General features: G+C 34.5%; 1 protein-coding gene across 11 annotated transcripts in view; it reads right to left on the bottom strand.

Moving 5' to 3' along the window:
* ANAPC10 (anaphase promoting complex subunit 10) overlaps nt 1-20,289 on the bottom strand; it is a 261,250-nt gene that overhangs the window by 160,577 nt on the left and 80,384 nt on the right. For 5 of the 11 annotated variants that reach the window (XM_072773449.1, XM_072773448.1, XM_072773445.1 and 2 more), the window contains one exon: nt 12,452-12,729. The exons of 5 other annotated variants lie outside the window; for them this stretch is intronic. In XM_072773449.1, the coding sequence (XP_072629550.1) occupies nt 12,499-12,729 (231 nt within the window). In that variant the 3' untranslated portion in view covers nt 12,452-12,498. Of the gene's footprint in view, nt 1-12,451; nt 12,730-15,918; nt 15,975-20,289 lie in introns of those variants that run through there. One more of the 11 variants, XM_072773451.1, reaches the window with a different exon arrangement.

The raw sequence follows: 20,289 nt of genomic DNA on the forward strand, positions 1-20,289 counted from the left end.
TTTTGGCTCAGGTCATGATCTCAGAGTCATGGGACTGAGCACCTCAGTTGGGCTCTGCATTCAATGGGGAGTCTGCGTGAGATTTTCTCTTTCCCTCTCCCTCAAATCCTCCTCCTCTAAAATAAATAAATATTAAAAAAAAAACTCAGAAAATCACCATATATTTGGGAAGAAAACTATGAAATATAATTCTAAATAACCCATGGGTCAAGGAGAAAAATTCTAATAGATACTAGGACATATTCTAACTGAATGACAGTGGATAATTATCAAAACAGTTTTTGCTGACACTAATGAAAAGAAAAAAGATATCACAAATAACCAATATCAGGAATGATGAGGGACCTAATAATATGGATCCTACAGACAATATAAAGATCATAAAACGATAATCTGAATAACTTGGTGGCAAAAATTTGAAATGTAGATGAAAGGGATGAACTCCCAGAAAAATACAAATTACCAAAACTTACACAAGAGGAAGTATAAAAATCTAAATAGTTCTCCATCTATTTAGAATTAGAAATCAAACCTATAATTATGTATTCACAATGAATTCTGTAAATCATTTAAGGAATTATTCTAAGCTCATACAAACTCTTCCAGAAAACAAACAAAAACTTTCTCACTTATTTTATGAATCCAAAATAATTCCCATACCAAAATATGAAAAGGAAAGCACAAAAAGGAATATAATAGGCTAATATCACTCATGATGTGAAAACCATTGGTGCACATGGATGACAAATTTCTAAACTAATTTTTACCAAACCAACTCCAGTGATTCATAGCAAAAAATAATGCCTATAGTCAAGTTGGATTTATTCCAGAAAGATGGTTAATTCAACATGTAAAAATCAACTAATATAAATTCAATATAATAATAAAAAAGAAAAAATCATACAGTTATAAGAAAACTATAGCTATAAGCAGTAACATGGACATATACTACAAAAATCATGCTGAGTTAAAAAAAAAATCATGCTGAGTAAAAGAAAACCGACACAAAGGACAATATATATTACCTTTACATATACATATGAACATAATTCTATTACATTAAACAGAGGCAAAACTCAGTTGCACCATTTAATTCAGGGTAGAAGCTAACCTTGGAGAGGAGGGAAAAAAGTGGTTGAGAGGGGACACAAAGAGAGCTTCCAGAGTACCATGGTATTCTAATCTTTGGCACGTACATAGGTGTCCACCTTGACGTAATTCATCGAGCTGCTGTTTCGTACATTTTACTGTATCTGCATTATGCTTCATGCACACAATTAAAAGGATAGGGGCTTAAAAAAGAAAAAAATAAAAGGAAAAAGGCTGACAAAATCAGCCAAAGATTATTGTAGCTAGGACTCAGGTGCCCATCTAATTCTTATACAATCAAGTTACTTCCTTCTAGCTTGCAAATAATGAAGAAAAATTTTCACATACAGAACCTTCCCATTAAAATATTTCCTCTTATGATTTTAACCAGCTACAGAGTATATGCAAAATGATTATTACTATTTAAAAGAAGCTCCTTTCATTATATTGTTTCTTTATATCACTAGTATATCTCATGCTTCAGTTGACATATCTTGAAGAATTATAGTATGAATAATACTGTTTCAAAGACTTCTTCAGTTTTAAAACAAGGCTCTCTTATTTTGAATCCAAAAGTAATTAGACATAAGATAAGCACAAACTGGACCCAAAGGAATGAAGTTGTGTTCTACTAATGATGATTCTGTTTAAACACACAATGTGCCATATTCCAAGAACTCAAATATTTTTGTAATGGCCACTTGAGAGCCTTATTTGGAGCTGTGTATGATTTCTGATGGTCTTGCTTACAAGTGTATTTTTCTAAGAATTCCACTTACTATCTAAATCTCTGGAATGGAAGGAGGGAACCTGGAATAATGGATCCAAACTGGATGGACATCTCTGAGTCAATCTCTAAGGAATGCTCTTCTGCTCTTCGGAATAACACAGAATTCCACCCAACTTTTTACCCCAGACAAACTTCTGATAACCTTCTCCATGGTTCAATCTTAGATAATTATATGTGACAAATATTAGCTAAATGCTTTAATTTACATTAAATTGTTTCAAAAAATAAGGATTTTACTTCACAGTCTCTTTTACAACTTCTAATGGTGGTGGGTGTTAGACTACTCATATTGCCTCTCTTCCCCTCCAAAGTTTTAATATAGCATTAAATATAAGAATCATGGAAGAATTTGGATATAAAACTATAACAGGGTAAGATTAAATTTTCACCACACCCTACCCTACCTTTTTTCCACTATGTACCTTAAAGATGTTACAGATTACTCAGGTTAGCATCCCACTGTACTATAGTCTGAATATAATCTCACTCCGTAAATTTGTGCAGTTGTCCATCCCTAAAATGCCTCCCCATTTCATCTCTACTTAAATTTACATGTTTTGGAACTAGAATGTAAATTTAGGAACACTTCTTCCCCACTTCTGATGATTCCTAACTGTAAGGAAGCTCAATTCCTTTACTCTGAGCTTCTCTCCACCCTGTCACACTGGTCCTGAGGAGGTTAACATCTGATTTTAAAATACAGGAAGAACAATTGAGAATATATGGCTCTGTTCCATCCTCCTGCTTTGAGACAGCATCCTGCCCCATTCAGTGTGCAACCAGCTACAACATGAACCTTAGGGATTTATTATTAGAAACCCAAATTAGCTAAGACTTAAAAAGACATCCATCAGCCTTCAGGAAAGAAGGTAATTATTTCAGCCTTCATCTTCACTATTTGTTTCTCAATTTGTATAGAATCAAGGAAGGAGGCCTCTTCAGATAACGCTGTATGTATGAGTGTCTATCTCTTCCACAGGAATCTTACAACTACACTAGGCATTAGCGAAAATCTGTTTCACTCGATTATTATTACTTCCAACTGAGTATGTGTGAATGTCCCTAGCCATCATCAGCTAGACTATAAATTCTTTATAAATAAGAAAACATGTTTTCTCCTTATTTATATTTTACACAGGATTTAAGGCATTCAATAGTACATGCTAATTGTTTGAAAAAAGATGCAGCATTTTTCTCCTAGAAACTATAAGTAAAACAATTGATCACAGCATTGTAAACATCTTTTTATTTGATAGGAATGAGCAATCAAGTATCCATAATAAGTAAAGCATGACACTGTGGATTATTCCCCTCTATGTAAATCTTTGTAAAATGTATGCTTTCTAGCCTTAGTGTATTTCCTAAGCCAAACTACTTATCTTTCTTCATTGGCACAGTATCACTATCTTGATCAGTTATTAGAGATCATCTAGAACAGGAACTTCAACTCAGTGGATCAAAATAGAGGAAGTTTACTCTTAGTGGCCCAAAAGAACAACATTGAAGAGAGACAAGTTTGGAGCTAGCAAAATAGTGCTTATCATAAAATTCTGAAGGGTCAAGACAGGACATCAAGTAGCTACCAGCAGCTAAGGGATTCCGACCTAGATCAAAAGTGACAATGCGCCTAGTAGACTGGCTTAGACCTGGTTAGACACAGTAAGTGTGGAGCTTCTCTTCTGGCATGATGCTCATTTCCTGCTTCTGGGAATGAATGTGTGTTTTAAAGAATTTACAGGGCTGTTCTTCTACTCCTAGCTTGCAACACTGGAAAGTTTTATCAAGTATGTTTTCTTTTTTGGTAAGGTTGAAAAATACAAGAATTAAGAGTTTTGATATCTTGCATGAGCTCAAAAGGACAACATAGTTAATAAATAAAAAGGCTATGTTAGTCCCCACCCACTTTAACTATCATGGCCAAGGTATAAGTATATGGTAGATGATAAAATGCAGATGCTAAAAAGGGGTTCTAAGGTTACCACACAGGCAGTGCTGCAGAACTAGTGGTTATCTTCTCAAGTCCAGCAGAACTCACAAAGAAGGGGGAAAAACAGCCATTTCTTCCCCATAGATTTCTCAGATTAAACTACATGAGCCGAAGACAAAATAATAATAAAACCAGCTACTTTTTGTTGGATACTGCTATTTGCCACACACTGTGCTAAGTGCTTACTTTTATTATCTTACTTAATCCTCTGAAGTAAGTACTGCTGTTATTTCCAGCATGCAGATAAGGGTGCCGAGGCTCAGAAAGACTGTGTGAGGCAGATGCTGCTTACTGTTTACCTCTTATCTATTCTCCCTTCTTCCTGGCAGAGAGAATACTGTTTGTAGTTTTTTGTTTTTTTTCAGGATGATGTATTTTGTCCTAGAAAATAGTAGTTTGGGCAGCCCGGGTGACTCAGTGGTTTAGCGCCACCTTCAGCCTAGGGTGTGATCCTGGAGACCAGGATGGAGTCCCATGTCGGGCTCCCTGCAGGGAGCCTGCTTCTCCCTCTGCCTGTGTCTCGGCCTCTCTCTCTCTCTCTTTCTTTCTCTCTCTCTCTCTGTGTCTCTCATGAATGAATGAATGGATGAATAAATAAATCTTTAAAAAAGAAAGAGAATAGTAGTTTGCCATGAATGAATGAATGAATGAATGAATGAATAAAGAAATAAATAAAATCTTTAAAAAAGAAAGAAAGAAAATAGTAGTTTGTCTAAGGCAACAATGATAATCATGTTCCCTGCTTTCCCAGACAAGCTTGCCTCTCTTTCAGGTAGAGACAGCTGTGTAAGCCAGTTCTCACCAACATGATATAAGCAGCACACTGGAGATTCCTGGGGATAAAGGAAGATATGGCCAGTGCTAGTCTTCTCCCTTCTCTCTCAAGTGCCAATGTGAGAGTTAGGATGATAATGACTATTTTTTGACCTTGAGAATGACCTAAGAATTCTCAGAAAGCCAGTGTTATTAAGCTGCTGGACCAATGAAGCAAACATGGATCTCCAGACCTTTTAATATACAAGAAATATAAAAACTTATTTAAGTCACCGTGGCAGGGATTTCTATCATTTGTAACTAAATGTAGTCCCGACACAGTGATTTTGTGAAAATGAGATATAAGATGCAAAAGTATGTCAATGCAAGATCTTAGAAAAACAAGGTGTATTTATTTCATGCTACTGTATGTTGAGAATTGTAATAATGCAAACCATTGAGTTCCTGTCTGATTCTGTTGTCAAGAGTTATTAGCAATACACACAATATAGCATTTATGTGATAATATAGTGCTGGCAGAGCACATAAGTGCTAAGAGGATTTAGAATAAAAGAATTATCAAAATACACAGCATTAAAATCAGATAAGCAAAGGCATTCAAGGGAGTGACTCTTGAGCCAGTTTGTTTAGGAAAGTGGTATCAATTGGTAGAACAGTGACAACACTAAAGGCCACTAGATGTTACATAAAGTGGTATCAATTGGTAGAACAGTGACAACACTAAAGGCCACTAGATGTTACATATAAAATACTAAAAATGAGAAGGAGGGAGTTGTGCACAGAAGACAGACAAGCATATTTGCTGGGCTAGGTCGAGAAGTCTGAGGATAATGAAAAGGTTATAAAAGAGGCAAGGAAGATGTATGGCCTTGAAGGGATGCCAGAGGACTTCGGGTTTATTTACATAGGTAAATTTATATAGGTAATGTGGAATTAGTATAGATTTTACAGAAAGCCATATGATGGAATATTGTTTGGATAATTTTATCTTAGCATAAACTAAAGACTAATGGTCCAGCTGGGAGCTTCCTGCAATTGGCCTACAGTGATATAAATGGAGTGAAACTAAAAGTGAATGTGGAGAAAGTATCTGCAGGACTTGGGGTTACCGAGTATGGGAAGAAGAAGAATCAAAATCATACCTGACTGCCAGTCTAACAATTGAAAATTTCAAGACAAAAAAAATGAGTTTTATTCTAAACAGTCCTAATGACTGAGAAAAAAAACTAAACTTCCGAAGAATACGTTACTTGCATCTCCTAGTAGTTACTGAATGCTACCTTAAAAAATAAGCACTCTTTTAAAATAGCGAAATTCCTTTTCTTTGTCTTTGATAAACACCTGAGTGTGTTAGAACTTAAGAGCTGGATGGCTTGTTATCATTCTCCTTTTACCTAGACCACCCCTGCTTCATTCTGTAGCCATATCCATTTAACATGTGATTCTCACAAATTTTAACAGTTGAAAAACAAACAGCTGGCTGAACTCTCTGCTTCAGTCTTTTGGATACTTTGCTTCTTGGTAAGTGATCAGTATTTTGATACTGCTGTAGTAATAACAGGAAATGATCTGTTAAAATCTGGATCTCCCGCTATAGATGAATGCCAGGGTAAAGAGGAGAGCTAGTCTCAGAATAAAGTCTATAAAAACAGTTTGGGAAATTACTCCTAGGACCACAGGGAGAGAATCATAATTTACTCCCAACATCAGAAAAGCAAATGCAAAGTGGAAGAATATCTTATGATGATCACTGAACTTCATCAGTGGAAAGCTTACGGCCACAAACCCGTCATTAAAAAAAACTGAAATGGTAAATGCTAGAGCTTCTGTAATACAGGAGGTGAAATATCATTTCCTGAAATAAAAATTCAGCCAGGAAAAGGTTTCATAAGCAAGTAGAACACTTCTAGATTGGTCCAACTGTAATTTTGCCTATATGTGCAAAATAGTAAGTGGGTTCTATTCACCAGAAAGGACAAGAGAAGACAAACGATGGTAATGGGATTAGCCACAGAATAAAGAGAGGGTACTTTCACCTAAGGAGTCATAGGAGAAGTGGGGAAAGCCAAAATAATGTGGGCAAAAGAAAATAATCTTGGTGTTATGATGGCTAAAAGAACAGAAGGCATGGTAACTAAAATTGCTTTTCAAGATTGTCAGTGTTTTAATTGTTGGAAACTTTCAAACAAGAGTAAATATACAAAACATCACTTAATTCTGAAACACAAATCATCTGTTTCAAATTAATTGTTACTCATAAAAACAATGACAGTCTGGATTCAAGAATAGGCTTGAAAAGTAAATAACTAGATGATATTACAAATAGTCTTTCTTTTAAAAATTCCACTTTCTCCACAAATGTCTTAGCTTTACCTCCATCTTCCTGAAGAGGAAGTCAACTCTCCCTTCTACCCCCTTGCCCATCAGAGATTTTACCACTCTAATTTCTGATTTGGCTGAGTAGAGAGAGACTTATTACTTCCCCTAATAGACTAGAAGCAACTGGAAAACAAGGTCTGCATCAGATTTACCTTGGTTTCCTGATTAAATCTAAGTTAATACCCAAAATCTACTAGTCTTTTTTAGAGTTGTGTATTTATTAGTATTCAATGAACTGCTGTATTTTAAAATTCCAGTTTTTACAGTTTCTTATAATATTTCCCCAGCTAATAAACTCATTTTCAAAGTATCTTACATTTTAGATTATATGTGAAATTTAAAAATTTAAATCTTAAAACTGCATGGTTTGGGATCCCTGGGTGGCGCAGCGGTTTGGCGCCTGCCTTTGGCCCAGGGCGCAATCCTGGAGACCTGGGATCGAATCCCATGTCAGGCTCCTGGTGCATGGAGCTTGCTTCTCCCTCTGCCTATGTCTCTGCCTCTCTCTCTCTCTCTCTCTCTGTGTGTGTGACTATCATAAATAAATAAAAATTAAAAAAAAAAAACTGCATGGTTTGTCCAATACTCAAAAGCATATACTGATTATAAATGAACGAGTGAATTAATTTGCTGTCACTGTTTTATTAACTGTTAAAATGGCTCTTCAATCTTAGGTTTTTTATATTCAGATCCTTTCAGTAACACATAAAACTACTTCAGATCTAGCATCTTTGAATGATTACTATGTGAAACAGGTAGAATAAGCTATTTTTAATCAGCTTTATTGAGGTATAATTGACATGAAATAAACTACACATATGTAAAGTGTATAATCTGATAAATTTGGACATATGGATATATCTGTGAAACCAGTATCACAATCCAGATAATGAACATAGCTATCATTCCCCAAAATAGTCCATCCTTTCTTACTTCTCCACACTTCCCATCCTATACAATCATGGATCTGTTTCTGTCATATGATATGTTTGTATTTTCTAGAATTAAAAAAACAAAAACAAATTGTATATACTTTATTGTATGGCTTCTTTCTCTCAGCATAATTATATGAAAATTTATCCATGTTGTTGCATGTATTAATTTTTCATTTTTATTGCTAAGTAGTATTCTATTATGTGAGTATATGAACATTTGTTCATATATTTTCCTATTGATCAATATTTGGGTTGTTTCCAGTTTTCAAGTATTACAAATAAAGCTATGAATATTCTTTGTATAAACACACTTATTTTTTTCTGTCGGGTAAATATCAAGAAGTGAAATGACTGGATCACATAATAGGTATATGTTTATTTTTTTAAAGATTTTATTTTATTTTTTTTTAAGATTTTATTTATTTATTCATGAGAGACAGAGAGAGAGAGAGAGAGAGAGAGAGAGAGAGGCAGAGACACAGGCAGAGGGAGAAGCAGGCTCCATGCAGAGAGCCTGACGTGGGACTTGATCCAGGGTCTCCAGGTTCACGTCCTGGGCTGAAGGCGGCACTAAACCACTGAGCCACCCAGGCTGCCCTATGTTTAACTTCTTAAGAAATTACTGAACTATTTTACAAAGTGGTTATACAGTAATTGCAATTTCACCAACATTGGGAGGTCCAGTTCCTCATCTTTGCCAATGCTTGCAATTGTCTTTTTAACAGCAGCCAGGCTAGCAGTTGCAACATGGTATCTCACTGTGTGTGTTTGTTTAAGATTTTATTTATTCATGAGAGACACAGAGAGAGAGAGACAGGCAGAGACACAGGCAGAGGGAGAAGCAGGCTCCATGCAGGGAGCCTGATGCGGGGCCCCAATCCCAGGACCCCCGGATCATGCCACTGAGCCACCCAGGTGCCCCTCATTGTGGTTTTACTTTGCATTTCACTAATGTCCAGTGAAGCTGAGCATCTCTTTACAAACTCATTTGCCAATTCAATATCTTCCTTGGTAAAATGACTATTCAAATTTTCTGCTTACTTTATTGGGTTGTGTTCTTTTGAGTTGTAAGAATTCATTATATATTCTAGATACAAATCCTTTGTCGGGTATATTACTTGCACTTTTAAAAGAGAAATGCAACTACTTTAGATAATTATCCTTTGCCAATATACATGGTCTATCTGTATCTTAAATAATCCTTATAAAAAGGGATGCATTATCTCCATAATACTCAGCTACCAAGTTTTCCCATGCCTAATAAAGGTGATCAGCCAGCTGGCATATAAAAAATAAAGAATAAGAGTAGAAATAGAAAACGTACTGATTTTCTCAACATTCTTCTTTATCCCTCCTGATTTTAGGAGCCTCTTAAACTATTAATAGGAGATAACAGAGTGGATCATGTAAATGATAATGATAATTAGTCCTCTTCCTTGTTTCTTCTAAGCAAAATTTTAAGAAGGATTTAGCAAATAGTAACATTACTAATAAAACCTTCTGTACTTTTTATTAGATTTCTCTCTTTTCCTAAGACCCTATGTTTACATGAATGTTTTCCTTATTAGACTAAAGCAAAACATTAAATACAGTACCTAGTGAATACTGCCATTATTTTCTTGATTCTCTCCTTTTCTTTTTTCTTTGTTTTGTTTTGTTTTGTTTTGTTTTTGTTTTTAAGTAGGTTCCATACCCAGCATGGAGCCCAACATAATAGGACTTGAACTCACAACCCTGAGATCAAGACCTGAGCTGAGAGAGACACTTAACCAACTGAGCCACCCAGGTGACCCTCTTTCCTTTTCTTTTAATTCTTATCCATATGTTTTCCTCTCTTCTACCATTTCCAGCATCACACATCTACATTTGGATTAATGTGCTGGTCCGAAATGAGTCTTGGTTACAGATTTTTTTTGGTGACGCTAGAGATCACCTACCGTGCTTACTTCAAAGAAACAAAATGAAAATAACAATAAAACTATTTTTGGAACTCATAGAAAGAACAGCAGAGATTCTACTGAGTGAAAAAATGAAACCCTTTTTTATAGTATTCATGTAAATTAGTACTCCTTGCCAGAATAAAGCATATACCTAATTATTTTTTAAACTTTACTATTTAATGGATTAAAGACCTAAATGTGAGACCTGAAACATAAAACTCTTAAAAGAAAACACAGGCAGTAATCTGTTGAACATCAGCTTTAGCAGCGTATTTGTGGATTTTTCTCCTCAGGCAAGTGAAACAAAAGCAAAAATAAAATATTGGGACTATATCAAAATAAAAAGCTTTTGCACAGGAAAGGAAACCACCAATAAAACAAAAAGGCAATCTACTGATTGAGAGAAGATATTTGCTATGATATATCCAATAAGAAGTTAATACCCAAAATATGTAAAGAACCTACACAATTTAACACCAAAAAACAATCTGATTAAAAAATAGGCAAAGCGACTGAATAGACAGTTTTCCAAAGAAGACACTCAGATAACTAACAGACACATGAAAAAATGCTCAATATCACTAATCACCCAGGAAATGCAAATCAAAGCCATAATGAGATATCACCTCCCACCTGTCAGAATGGCTATTATCAAAAAGACAAAAAATAACAAGTGCTGACAAGGATATGGAGAAAAGGGAACTGTTATGCATTGTTGGTGGGAATGTAAATTGATGGAACCACTATCGAAAACAGTATGGAGGATCCTCAAAAAGTAAAAAACAGAACTACCATAAGGTGCCTGGGTGACTTAGTCGGTGAAATGTCTGCCTTCTGCTCAGGTCATGATCTCTGGGTCCTGGGATTGGATCCCACGTTAGGGTCCTGGCTCAGTGGGGAATCTGCTTCTCCGTTTCACTCTGCCTCTCCTCACCACCACCCATACCCCCCCAGCTCATGTGTGCACACACTGTCTTTATGTCTCAAATAAATAAATAAAATCTTAAAAAAAACAAACAAACAAGAACTACCATATGATCCAGCAATTCCACTGCTTTGGGTATTTACCCAAAGAAAACAAAAACACTAATTCAAAAGATATATGCAACCCTATGTTTACTGAATGATTATTAACAATAGCCAAGATATGGAAGCAACCTAAAGTGTCCATCAGTAGTTGAACAAAGAAGATGTGCTATATAAATACACATGATAGAATATTACTCAGCCGTAAAAAATGAGATCTTGCCATTCATGATATCGAGGGACCTAAAGGGTATTATGCTAAGTGAAGTAAATCAAATAAAGAAAGACAAAGACCATCTGATTTCACTTATATGTGTAGTCTACAAAACCAAACGAACTCTCAAATATGGAGAACAAACTGGTGGTTGCTAGAGGGGAGGGAGTTAGGGGGATGGGTGGAACAGGCAAATGGGATTAAGAGTTATAAAATAAATAAAACATGGAAATTAAAAGTACAACACAGAAAATATAGTCAATTACTTTGTATGGTGATAGATGGTGACTACACTCATCCTGGGGAGCACTAAGTAACATACAGAATTATCAAATCACTATGTTATACACTTGAAACAAACAGAACATTGTATGTTAACTATACTTCAATTAAAACAAAAAAAGAACGAAAACTTTACTACTTAAGAGTTCAGTCTACCCAGCAATGCAAGAACCACCAAGGAATCTTTCCCAAACAATTAACCAACCTGTGGAAGTTCTTGTAGCTAAACAATGATCCTCCTAAAAAGTAATAGACATATGGGGGGAAAAATGATACAGAATCAAATCTAATCATTTTAAACCATGGAAAGAAAACACATTTAAGTTCCTTTAAAATATTTTTATATACAAAGAACAATTTTATATGCTTTTAAAATTTTTAGGAGAATCATTATCCCTCATTATGCTTCAGTGTCAGACACAAATTTGAAATGAACTCTTCTATAAGCAGCAGAACTGGGATAAATAGCAGATGATACTAGCAATCTCTGACCCAATATCAGGATTTAAAGAACCCTGGGATTAAAAGTATTTCATGGAAGTAATTATGTCACAATTAACTATATTCTCCAAATCAGAATGGTTCTCATAAGACATCTAATGTTAAGGTATTTTGACACTGTTTTTTAAAAGGTCCCATATTAAAAAAAGAAGCTTCCTCTAGAGAAAGGAAAAAAAATGATTTTGGCCTATTAAAGATAGTATCTATTGATAAAATATTGTTCCCAAACATGCAATAAATTATTACCTAATGCATGTTCACTGTATGAAATAATCACTTAGTAAAAAATTGTGTATCTCTTAAAATTTTCAGTTCAATTGTTTTTCTTTTGATATACTGAAAAATTTAATGATTGGCTTTAAATCTTTTTTTAATAATGTAAAATATGTAAGCTTTATTATATGTTAAAGAAAATAAAAAATAGGATGACCCAAAATTTACTCATTAAAGTTACAATAAAGTACTCTTCGATGAATACAAAATTGCAAAATAATTGATGCTTTTCTCAATAAAGATTCCAGATATATTTACTGATGAGATAAAACAATGATATGTTTAATGACTTTTGTTCTGTGTTAAGGTCACCTTATTGAACGATACATCATGAAATCGATAGTTGTACATCTAGGAAATTTACCAATGGAGCTCTCTTCCACTGGTGTGTATATTTTAATTTGTCTCATGTGGGTGTCTCTTCCATTTTGGTGATTGGCTAGAACAGCAATCTGTATCATGAATGTGCGAGTTGGCTTCTTATGGTTATCAGTTAAGGGAACATGAATCCAGCCACTTGGTTCCACCAATTCAAGTTGCTGCCAAGAAAACAAAAGTCAGATTATATTTTTACCCAATGAATATAATTTATTATAATGAATACATTTTAAAGTTGGCTTATAATTAACATTTTGCTCACTGAGAGAATGACAGTATAACAACCATTACCAGTTATTTGGCATTTTTACATCATGATCCATTCTTACACTTGCTAATAAGCACTCTACATGTACCATGTTATAGACAAAATAAAAATAGATATATGCAGTCTTAGTGTTTATAGAAACTTGTATACCATTCAAGTTCAGAATCAGACATGTATTAATGTATATAGCCAATGGAAGACCATGTTGATATAAGTAGGAAAAGAATCTAACGTTACATCTCAGGTATACTTTATTTCAAGGACCATACCTAATATACCCGAAACACATTTAAGAATAAATCAGATTATATATAAACTTCAAAAAATATTAACAAAAGAAAATCAATAATTAAAAAAAAAACAGACAGCTTTTTTTTCTTGAACAACAGTAAGTGATTTATCTAGTCTGGATGATATTCTAAGCCTAAAATCTAGATTTTTAATAAGAAATTCCAGATAAATTTTTTTAATTCTTAATTTTATTTTAATCAAGAGTCCAAACTATCCTTCCTTAACAAGGGAAAGAAAATCATAAGTCAAAAGGTAAACCTAAGTTTCTAAAATTTTTTCTTTGAAGTAGTTTTTAAAAGATAAATACTGATTTCTAAATTATCTTAATTATTGAACATATATAAACTATATACATCACCAAAAACACAGGTTTACCTTAACAACACAACCAAATGGCAGTGTCAAAGAATCTAAATCTGGATTCTATGAGTTACTCTACTAAAACAATTAATTGAACATGACTGTATCTTCTTATTTTCCTTTCCTCTCTCCCTTCTTTCTTTTTTCTTTCTTTCACTTTTTCATTCCTCTCCTTTTCCTCCTTCCCTCTTTTCCTTCTTCCTTCCTTCCCTTCTTCTTCTTTCTTCATTCTTTTATTCTTTTTTTTTTTTTATGGAGGAGAAGGGTGGGTAGATACAAATAGAGATGTGGACAAGACAAAGAGAAAAGGAATCCTATGAAAAGGTAGTTATTTTTTTAAGACTGAATGATTTCTCCTTTTAAGTACAGAATGTAAGAATGAATAAATCTCTACTCCTCATAGTATTTTTAGTCAGTGGTTGTTGTTGCTTTTAAAAAACTTGTATCAGTGCTAACTTACCTTTAAAAAAAATAGGGGAGGGGATCCCTGGGTGGCTCAGCGGTTAAGCATCTGCCTTTGGCTCAGGGTGTGATTCTGGAGTCCCGGCATCGAGTCCCACGTCAGGCTCCCTGCATGGAGCCTGCTTCTCCCTCTGCCTGTCTCTGCCTCTCTCTCTTTATGCCTCTCATGAATAAATAAATAAAATATTTAATAAATAGATAGATAGATAGATAGATAGATAGATAGATAGATAGATAGATAGATAGATTTTATTTACTTATTCATGAGAGACACAGAGAGGCAGAGACACAGGCAGAGGGAGAAGCAAGCTCCATGCAGGGAGCCCAATATGGGACTCGATCCCGGAACTCCAGGATCCTGCCCTGGGCCAAAGGCAGCAGCTTGTGGTGCTGACATTTCTGATGTGAGTGGGATTCACTACGCTGATGCTGTGTTAGAAAAACTGCAAAATGAACTCAGATATCGCTATGGGAAGGAACTGCTGCTGTGGAGAAACACTGCTAGGATGATGGAAAGTAAACGGGACAATTAACAGAGGGAAGTAAGTCTCTTTTTCCTCTTCCTGCCCTGCAGTCTCCCTCTAGCCTACCCTTTTACCAGAACTTAACAGCCAAGCAAGAGCTCCACATATATGAAATCTTTACTGAGAAACCATTATGTGTTGAACAATGTTATAGGGGCTAAAAATAAAAAATACAGTGGCAAATAAGATCACGCCTGAAAAAAACTACTCAAAGAGGTACAAAAAGATAGGGTTTAAACATGACTTCAGGGGCAGCCCGGGTGGCTCAGCTGTTTAGCACCACCTTCAGCCCAGGGCCTGATCCTAGAGACCTGGGATCGAGTCCCACGTCAGGCTCCCTGCATGGAGCCTGCTTCTTCTTTGCCTGTTGTCTCTGCCTCTCTGTGTGTCTCTCATGAATAAATAAATAAAATCTTAAAAAAAAAAAAAACAACACATGACTTCAAGAAAGAAGTCATAATAAAAATACTAGTAGTGAGGAAGAAAAATCAACAAAAAGAATAAAAAATAAATCAATATACTTATAAAATAAAATGTGTCAATAATAATTCCTCAAAAAGAACGCTAATGACAATAATAGCAGCAAGTGCTTACCTGGCACTATTATGTGCCAGGTACTGTTCTAAGTGCATTAAGTATATTAATTTACTTAATCCTAGCAATGAGGCAGGTAACATTATCCTGCTGTCACAAATGAGACAAGTGAGACACAGAAAAGTTAAGTAATTTCAGTGAAGCCACATAGCTGGTAAGTGGCAGAGCTGTGATTCAAACAGGCAGTATGATTCCAGGGACTATGCTTTTATAAATATAATGTGTTTTATATTATATAAAGATAATAATTTAGTGGCTATAATTTTATCTGAAATCCTATATTATACAAAAAAAAACATGAATGAAATGAATTATGGGTAGGAGAGAATTCCCCACAATCCTATCATAATACAATTTCCTTTTAAGCCAACACATAAACATATACACATATAACATAAAGGGAATTATAAAAGAGAACAATAATAGAATTAAATATATATTTCAATTTCAAAAATCTTAAAGAGGAAAAAAGTAAATAGTATTATATATACTAAAAAAAGTTTTCATTTTTTAAAAATTTTTATTTATTATTTTTTATATATACTGAAAAAAGTTTTTTTTTAAAAAAACATGGTAGGGTGGTATATAAAAAGTATAAAATAAGTTGATAAAAGATATGCATCAAACACCATCTTTAAAAAAATCAGGGTCTTGGGGTGCCCAGCTGGCTCAATTGGTGGAGCATGTAACTCTTGATCTCAGGGTTGTAAGTTTGAGCAGCACGTTTGGTAGGGAGATTACTTAAAAATAACATCTAAAAAACAAAAACAGGCTCTCTTGAGGATATTATGCTAGTGAAATGTGCCAGTCATAGAAGAACAATACTGCATGATTCCACTCACGTAAGGTACCTGCTGCTAGTGTAGTCAAATTCAGAGACAGAAAGTAGAATGATGGTTGCCAGGGACTGCAGGGAGAAGGGAATGGGGAGTTAGTGTTTAATAGGTATGGAGTCTCAGTTTGGGAAGATAAAACAGTTGTAGAGGTGGATGGTGGTGATGACTGTACAACAATGTACTTAATGCCACAGAACTGTACTTATAAATGATTAAAATGGTAAATTTTATGTTATGTATATTTTACCATACAAAAACTACAGTTCTCCGTTCAACAAAAAAAAAACCCAAGTCATGTGGTGATATCGAAACCCTAAAATACTGCTGGCTGTAAAATACTGTACTGGCTGTACATTTTACACTATAAAATGATGCCACCACTTTGGAAAATCATATCACAGTTCCTCAAGTGATTAAACATAGTTACCAGATGATCAGCAATTCTATCCTCAGATTTATATCCCAAAGAAATTAAAACACACGTTCACCCAAAAAATATGTACACAAATGTTTATAACAGCATTATTCATAGTAGCCAAAACATGCAAACAACCTAATGTCCCACAGTTGATGAATGGATAAATAAAATAGGCCATACTCATACAATGCAATATAATTTAGCAATAAAAAGAAATGCGCTGATATATACATAATACTTTGAACCTTGAAAGTGAAATAAGCTAGCTGATCACAAAGGACTGCATTCTATATAATTCCATTTATATCAATGTCCAAAGTAGGTAAATCCATACAGACAAAAAGTAAATTGGTAATCGCGTAGGGCCGAATAGCGGTGGTGGTGGGGTGCAGGGGATGGGAAGTGATTACTTATCAGTACATGGTTTCCTTTGGAGGTCATAAAAATGTTCTAAAACTGGTGATGCTTGTAAAACTCCATGAACACACTAAAAACCAAGGTTATACATCTTAAATTAACTACATAGTATGTAAATTATATCTCAGTAAAGCTGACTACATATAAAAAAAGGCAAATCTGTTTTAATACAGTGATTAAGAAATATTCTAAATACACCAATAAAAAGAAATTAAAAAAAAAGAAATACTCTAAATACAAGCAAATGTTAAAAATATACTTGACAAATGAAATCAAAGAGAAAACAGAGAGAGAGAGAGAGAGAGAGAGAGAGAGAGAGATGCCTGTGTGGCTCAGTCAGTTAAGTGCCTGATTCCTGATCTCAGCTCAGGTCTTAATCTCAGGATCATGAATTCAAGCCCCATATTGGGCTTTAAAAAAAAAGGAAAGAAAGAAAGAAAGTAGAACTATAAATATTAATTAGATTCTTAAGTTTTTCTGGGGAAAAATGGGGGAGGATAAGAAAAGTTAATATCCAAAAGAGAAAAATGAGGACAAGGAATAAAGCTGGTAAGTCTAGAAAGTAAAACCTAGTACAAAGCCATATTAAATACATGGTATGGTACTATATATTTCATATCAGTAGGTGTACCAGTCAGGGTGCATTTGGCTGCAGGTAGCATAAAATCTAATTCAATGAGACTTAAACAATGAGAAAATTTAGCCAATAGGAATATAATAGGAATGCCTGAGTTAATATGGTCACAGGATAGGTTAATTCAAAAGCTCAAGGATGCTCTCTAAGACTCAGGTCCTTTCATCTTCTCACTCTTCCAGGATAGCATTGTTCTCAAACTGGCTTCCCTTATAGTAGTCACTTGATGGCTGCAGCACTCCTCCAGAGGCAGAAATTAAATACTACTCACGTCTTGGATCTTTTTTAAGAATAAGCATACCTTGGGGCACCTGGTTGGCTGAGTCAGTTAAGGTCTGTCTTCGGCTCAGGTCATGATCCCAGTGTCGCGGGATGAAGCCCCGCATCTGGCTCCCTGCTCAATGGGGTAGCTGCTTCTCTTTCTCCTCTGACCTTCCTCATCCCCTACTCATGCTCTCTCTTTCTCTCTCTCAAATTAATAAATAAAATCTCAAAAAAAAAAAAAAAAAAAAAGAACAAGCACACATTCTCAGAAGCTCATGTTAAATATCCATCCTTAGGTTAATCATCAACAGAGGAGTGGGACCACCATGATTGGTTTGCCTCAATTTGGACTCATTCCCTGAATGGCAGCACATAGCTACTTTCTGGAAGGTAGAAAGTTGAATAAAATTGGAGTTCTATCAGAAAAAAAGGTTAGAGAGAATGGATATTGAGTGGAAAACTAACTGCCATAGTGAAGAAAGGATGGCTTTCAAAACTAGCACTGTAACGACTGGTTATTTAATAAAAGTTTAGATTTTAACTTTATACCAAATTCAAAAGTACATTCTTAAAGAATTAAATATCTATACAAATAAACAATCACAATAAGAAAACTACAAGAGTATTAGAATAATTATACAAGATCACGTTTACAATCTTCTGGTAGGATTCACCTTCCAAAGCAGTTCACAAACCAAAAGATAAAGGAAGAAAACAAATTTGACTACAATAAACATCAAAAATTTCTGTAAGGCCAAAAATAAAGTAAAAAATAGTAAAAAACAAAAACAAAAACAAAACAGTAAACTGAGGGAAAAAAACACCTCTATTTCATAACAAAGAAATGAGATCTTAGAAATAATCAGAGGAGCACCTGGGTGGCTCAGTCAGTTAAGCACCTAACTCTTGATATCAACTCAGGTCACAAAACCTTAAGGAAAAAAAATCAACACAAATTTAAAAAATAGACATATGCCATGTACAGTATATATACACACAAAAGGAGAAATGTAATGGGCCAACAAACACAAGGAAATTGTTCAATCTCAATAATAGATACAAGTTTAAAAGTGTGTGTGTGTATGTGTATGTGTGTGTGTGTATAATATCATACTGGTAAAGATTATAATAATTAAGAACTCTCATTATTGGTGAGGGTAAGGGAAATGTACTCTCATAGACTGATCTAGAAATTAAATAGGTATAAGCTTTCTGAAAAGTAATATGGTAAGACCTATCAACATTTTAAATGTAATTAGCCTTTAACAGAGTAACTTCACTTCTGGAACTATACATGTAGTCTTATATAAATAAGTTATATGACTTATATATATATAATAACTTATATATTATATATATGACATATATATAGAAATAACTTATATAAATAAGTTATATGACTACCAATTGAAGGGTGATTGTGGTACCCAGCCCCCAAGATGACCCTGGTGATTCACGGCTTTTAACTAGTTTCTTCCTACAATGGGTTAGGGTTGGCTTTGTGCAACCAACAGAGTATGTCACAAGTGACAATGAGAGACTTTGCAGATAGGTCATAAAAGACACTATAGTTTCTTCCTCTGTTGTGCTACTCCTTCTGGAGAAACCAGCTCCATGACATGAAGACACTGAAGAAGCCCCCAGGAGAGGTCCATATGGAGAGAAACCTAGGCCCAACCTGCCAGCACATGAGTGAACCACCTTAGAAGTGGATTGATTCTCCAGTCTCAGTCAGCGTAGCTGACATACCACTTTAACTGCATGAGAGACTATGAGAGAGAACTGGCTAGCCAAGATCTTTCCAAATTCTTGAACAGAAATCATGAGAGATAATAAATGATAACTGTTGTTTAATACCACTAAGTTTTGGGTTATTTGTTACATAGCAATAGTAAAATACAGAGTGGTTAACTAAATAATAGTCCATATCCTGGAATATCCTACAGCAAGTAAAAATGATGTATCTTTCTATATATTTGCAGTTATTTGCAGCTATCTCTGGTTAATTTTAAAAAATAAAATACTAATAAATAACTTGTATGATCTTATATTTTTTAAAGATTTTTTTATGGATAGAGAAAAAGTCTAAGGATATTCACTAAAATATAGACAATATAATGAGAATGTAAACCATTTTCATTTTATTCTAATTTTATGTATTGCCTATGTTTTTCTTAATAAACATGTATTTATCTTATTTAAAAAGCTATTTTTAATTTGATGGTGGTTGGGGGAAGAAAGATTTTCAGGAAGTTTCAATACCTGAGCTTAGTATCTCATTAATAGTACTCCTTTCTTCCACTAATAGACTCATCCTTCTTGGTGATTTATACATCCATTTAACAATCTGGATTCTCCTTTTCTTCATTTCTTCACTTCCAACAATTTTGATTAGTCATATTCACACTTGATCATGAGCAACGGCTGCAATATAGCTGAAATGTTGACTTAAAATACCTCATCTTTATGGGCTCCTAAATTACTGGCTTTCTCTAGTGATATCCATGGCAATAGTCTTACCCCCAGCAAAACATCGAGACCACTGATTCCCCCTACTTCTTGACTATTCATTAATCCATTCAATCTTAGTTCCTACTTTATCTCAAGACATCTGATAGTTCATTATGACAATCTCTTTACACACTTAAATTCA

The sequence above is a fragment of the Canis lupus genome, chromosome 13 (genome assembly GCF_048164855.1).
Source record: "Canis lupus baileyi chromosome 13, mCanLup2.hap1, whole genome shotgun sequence".
Classification (NCBI taxonomy): Eukaryota; Metazoa; Chordata; class Mammalia; order Carnivora; family Canidae; genus Canis; species Canis lupus.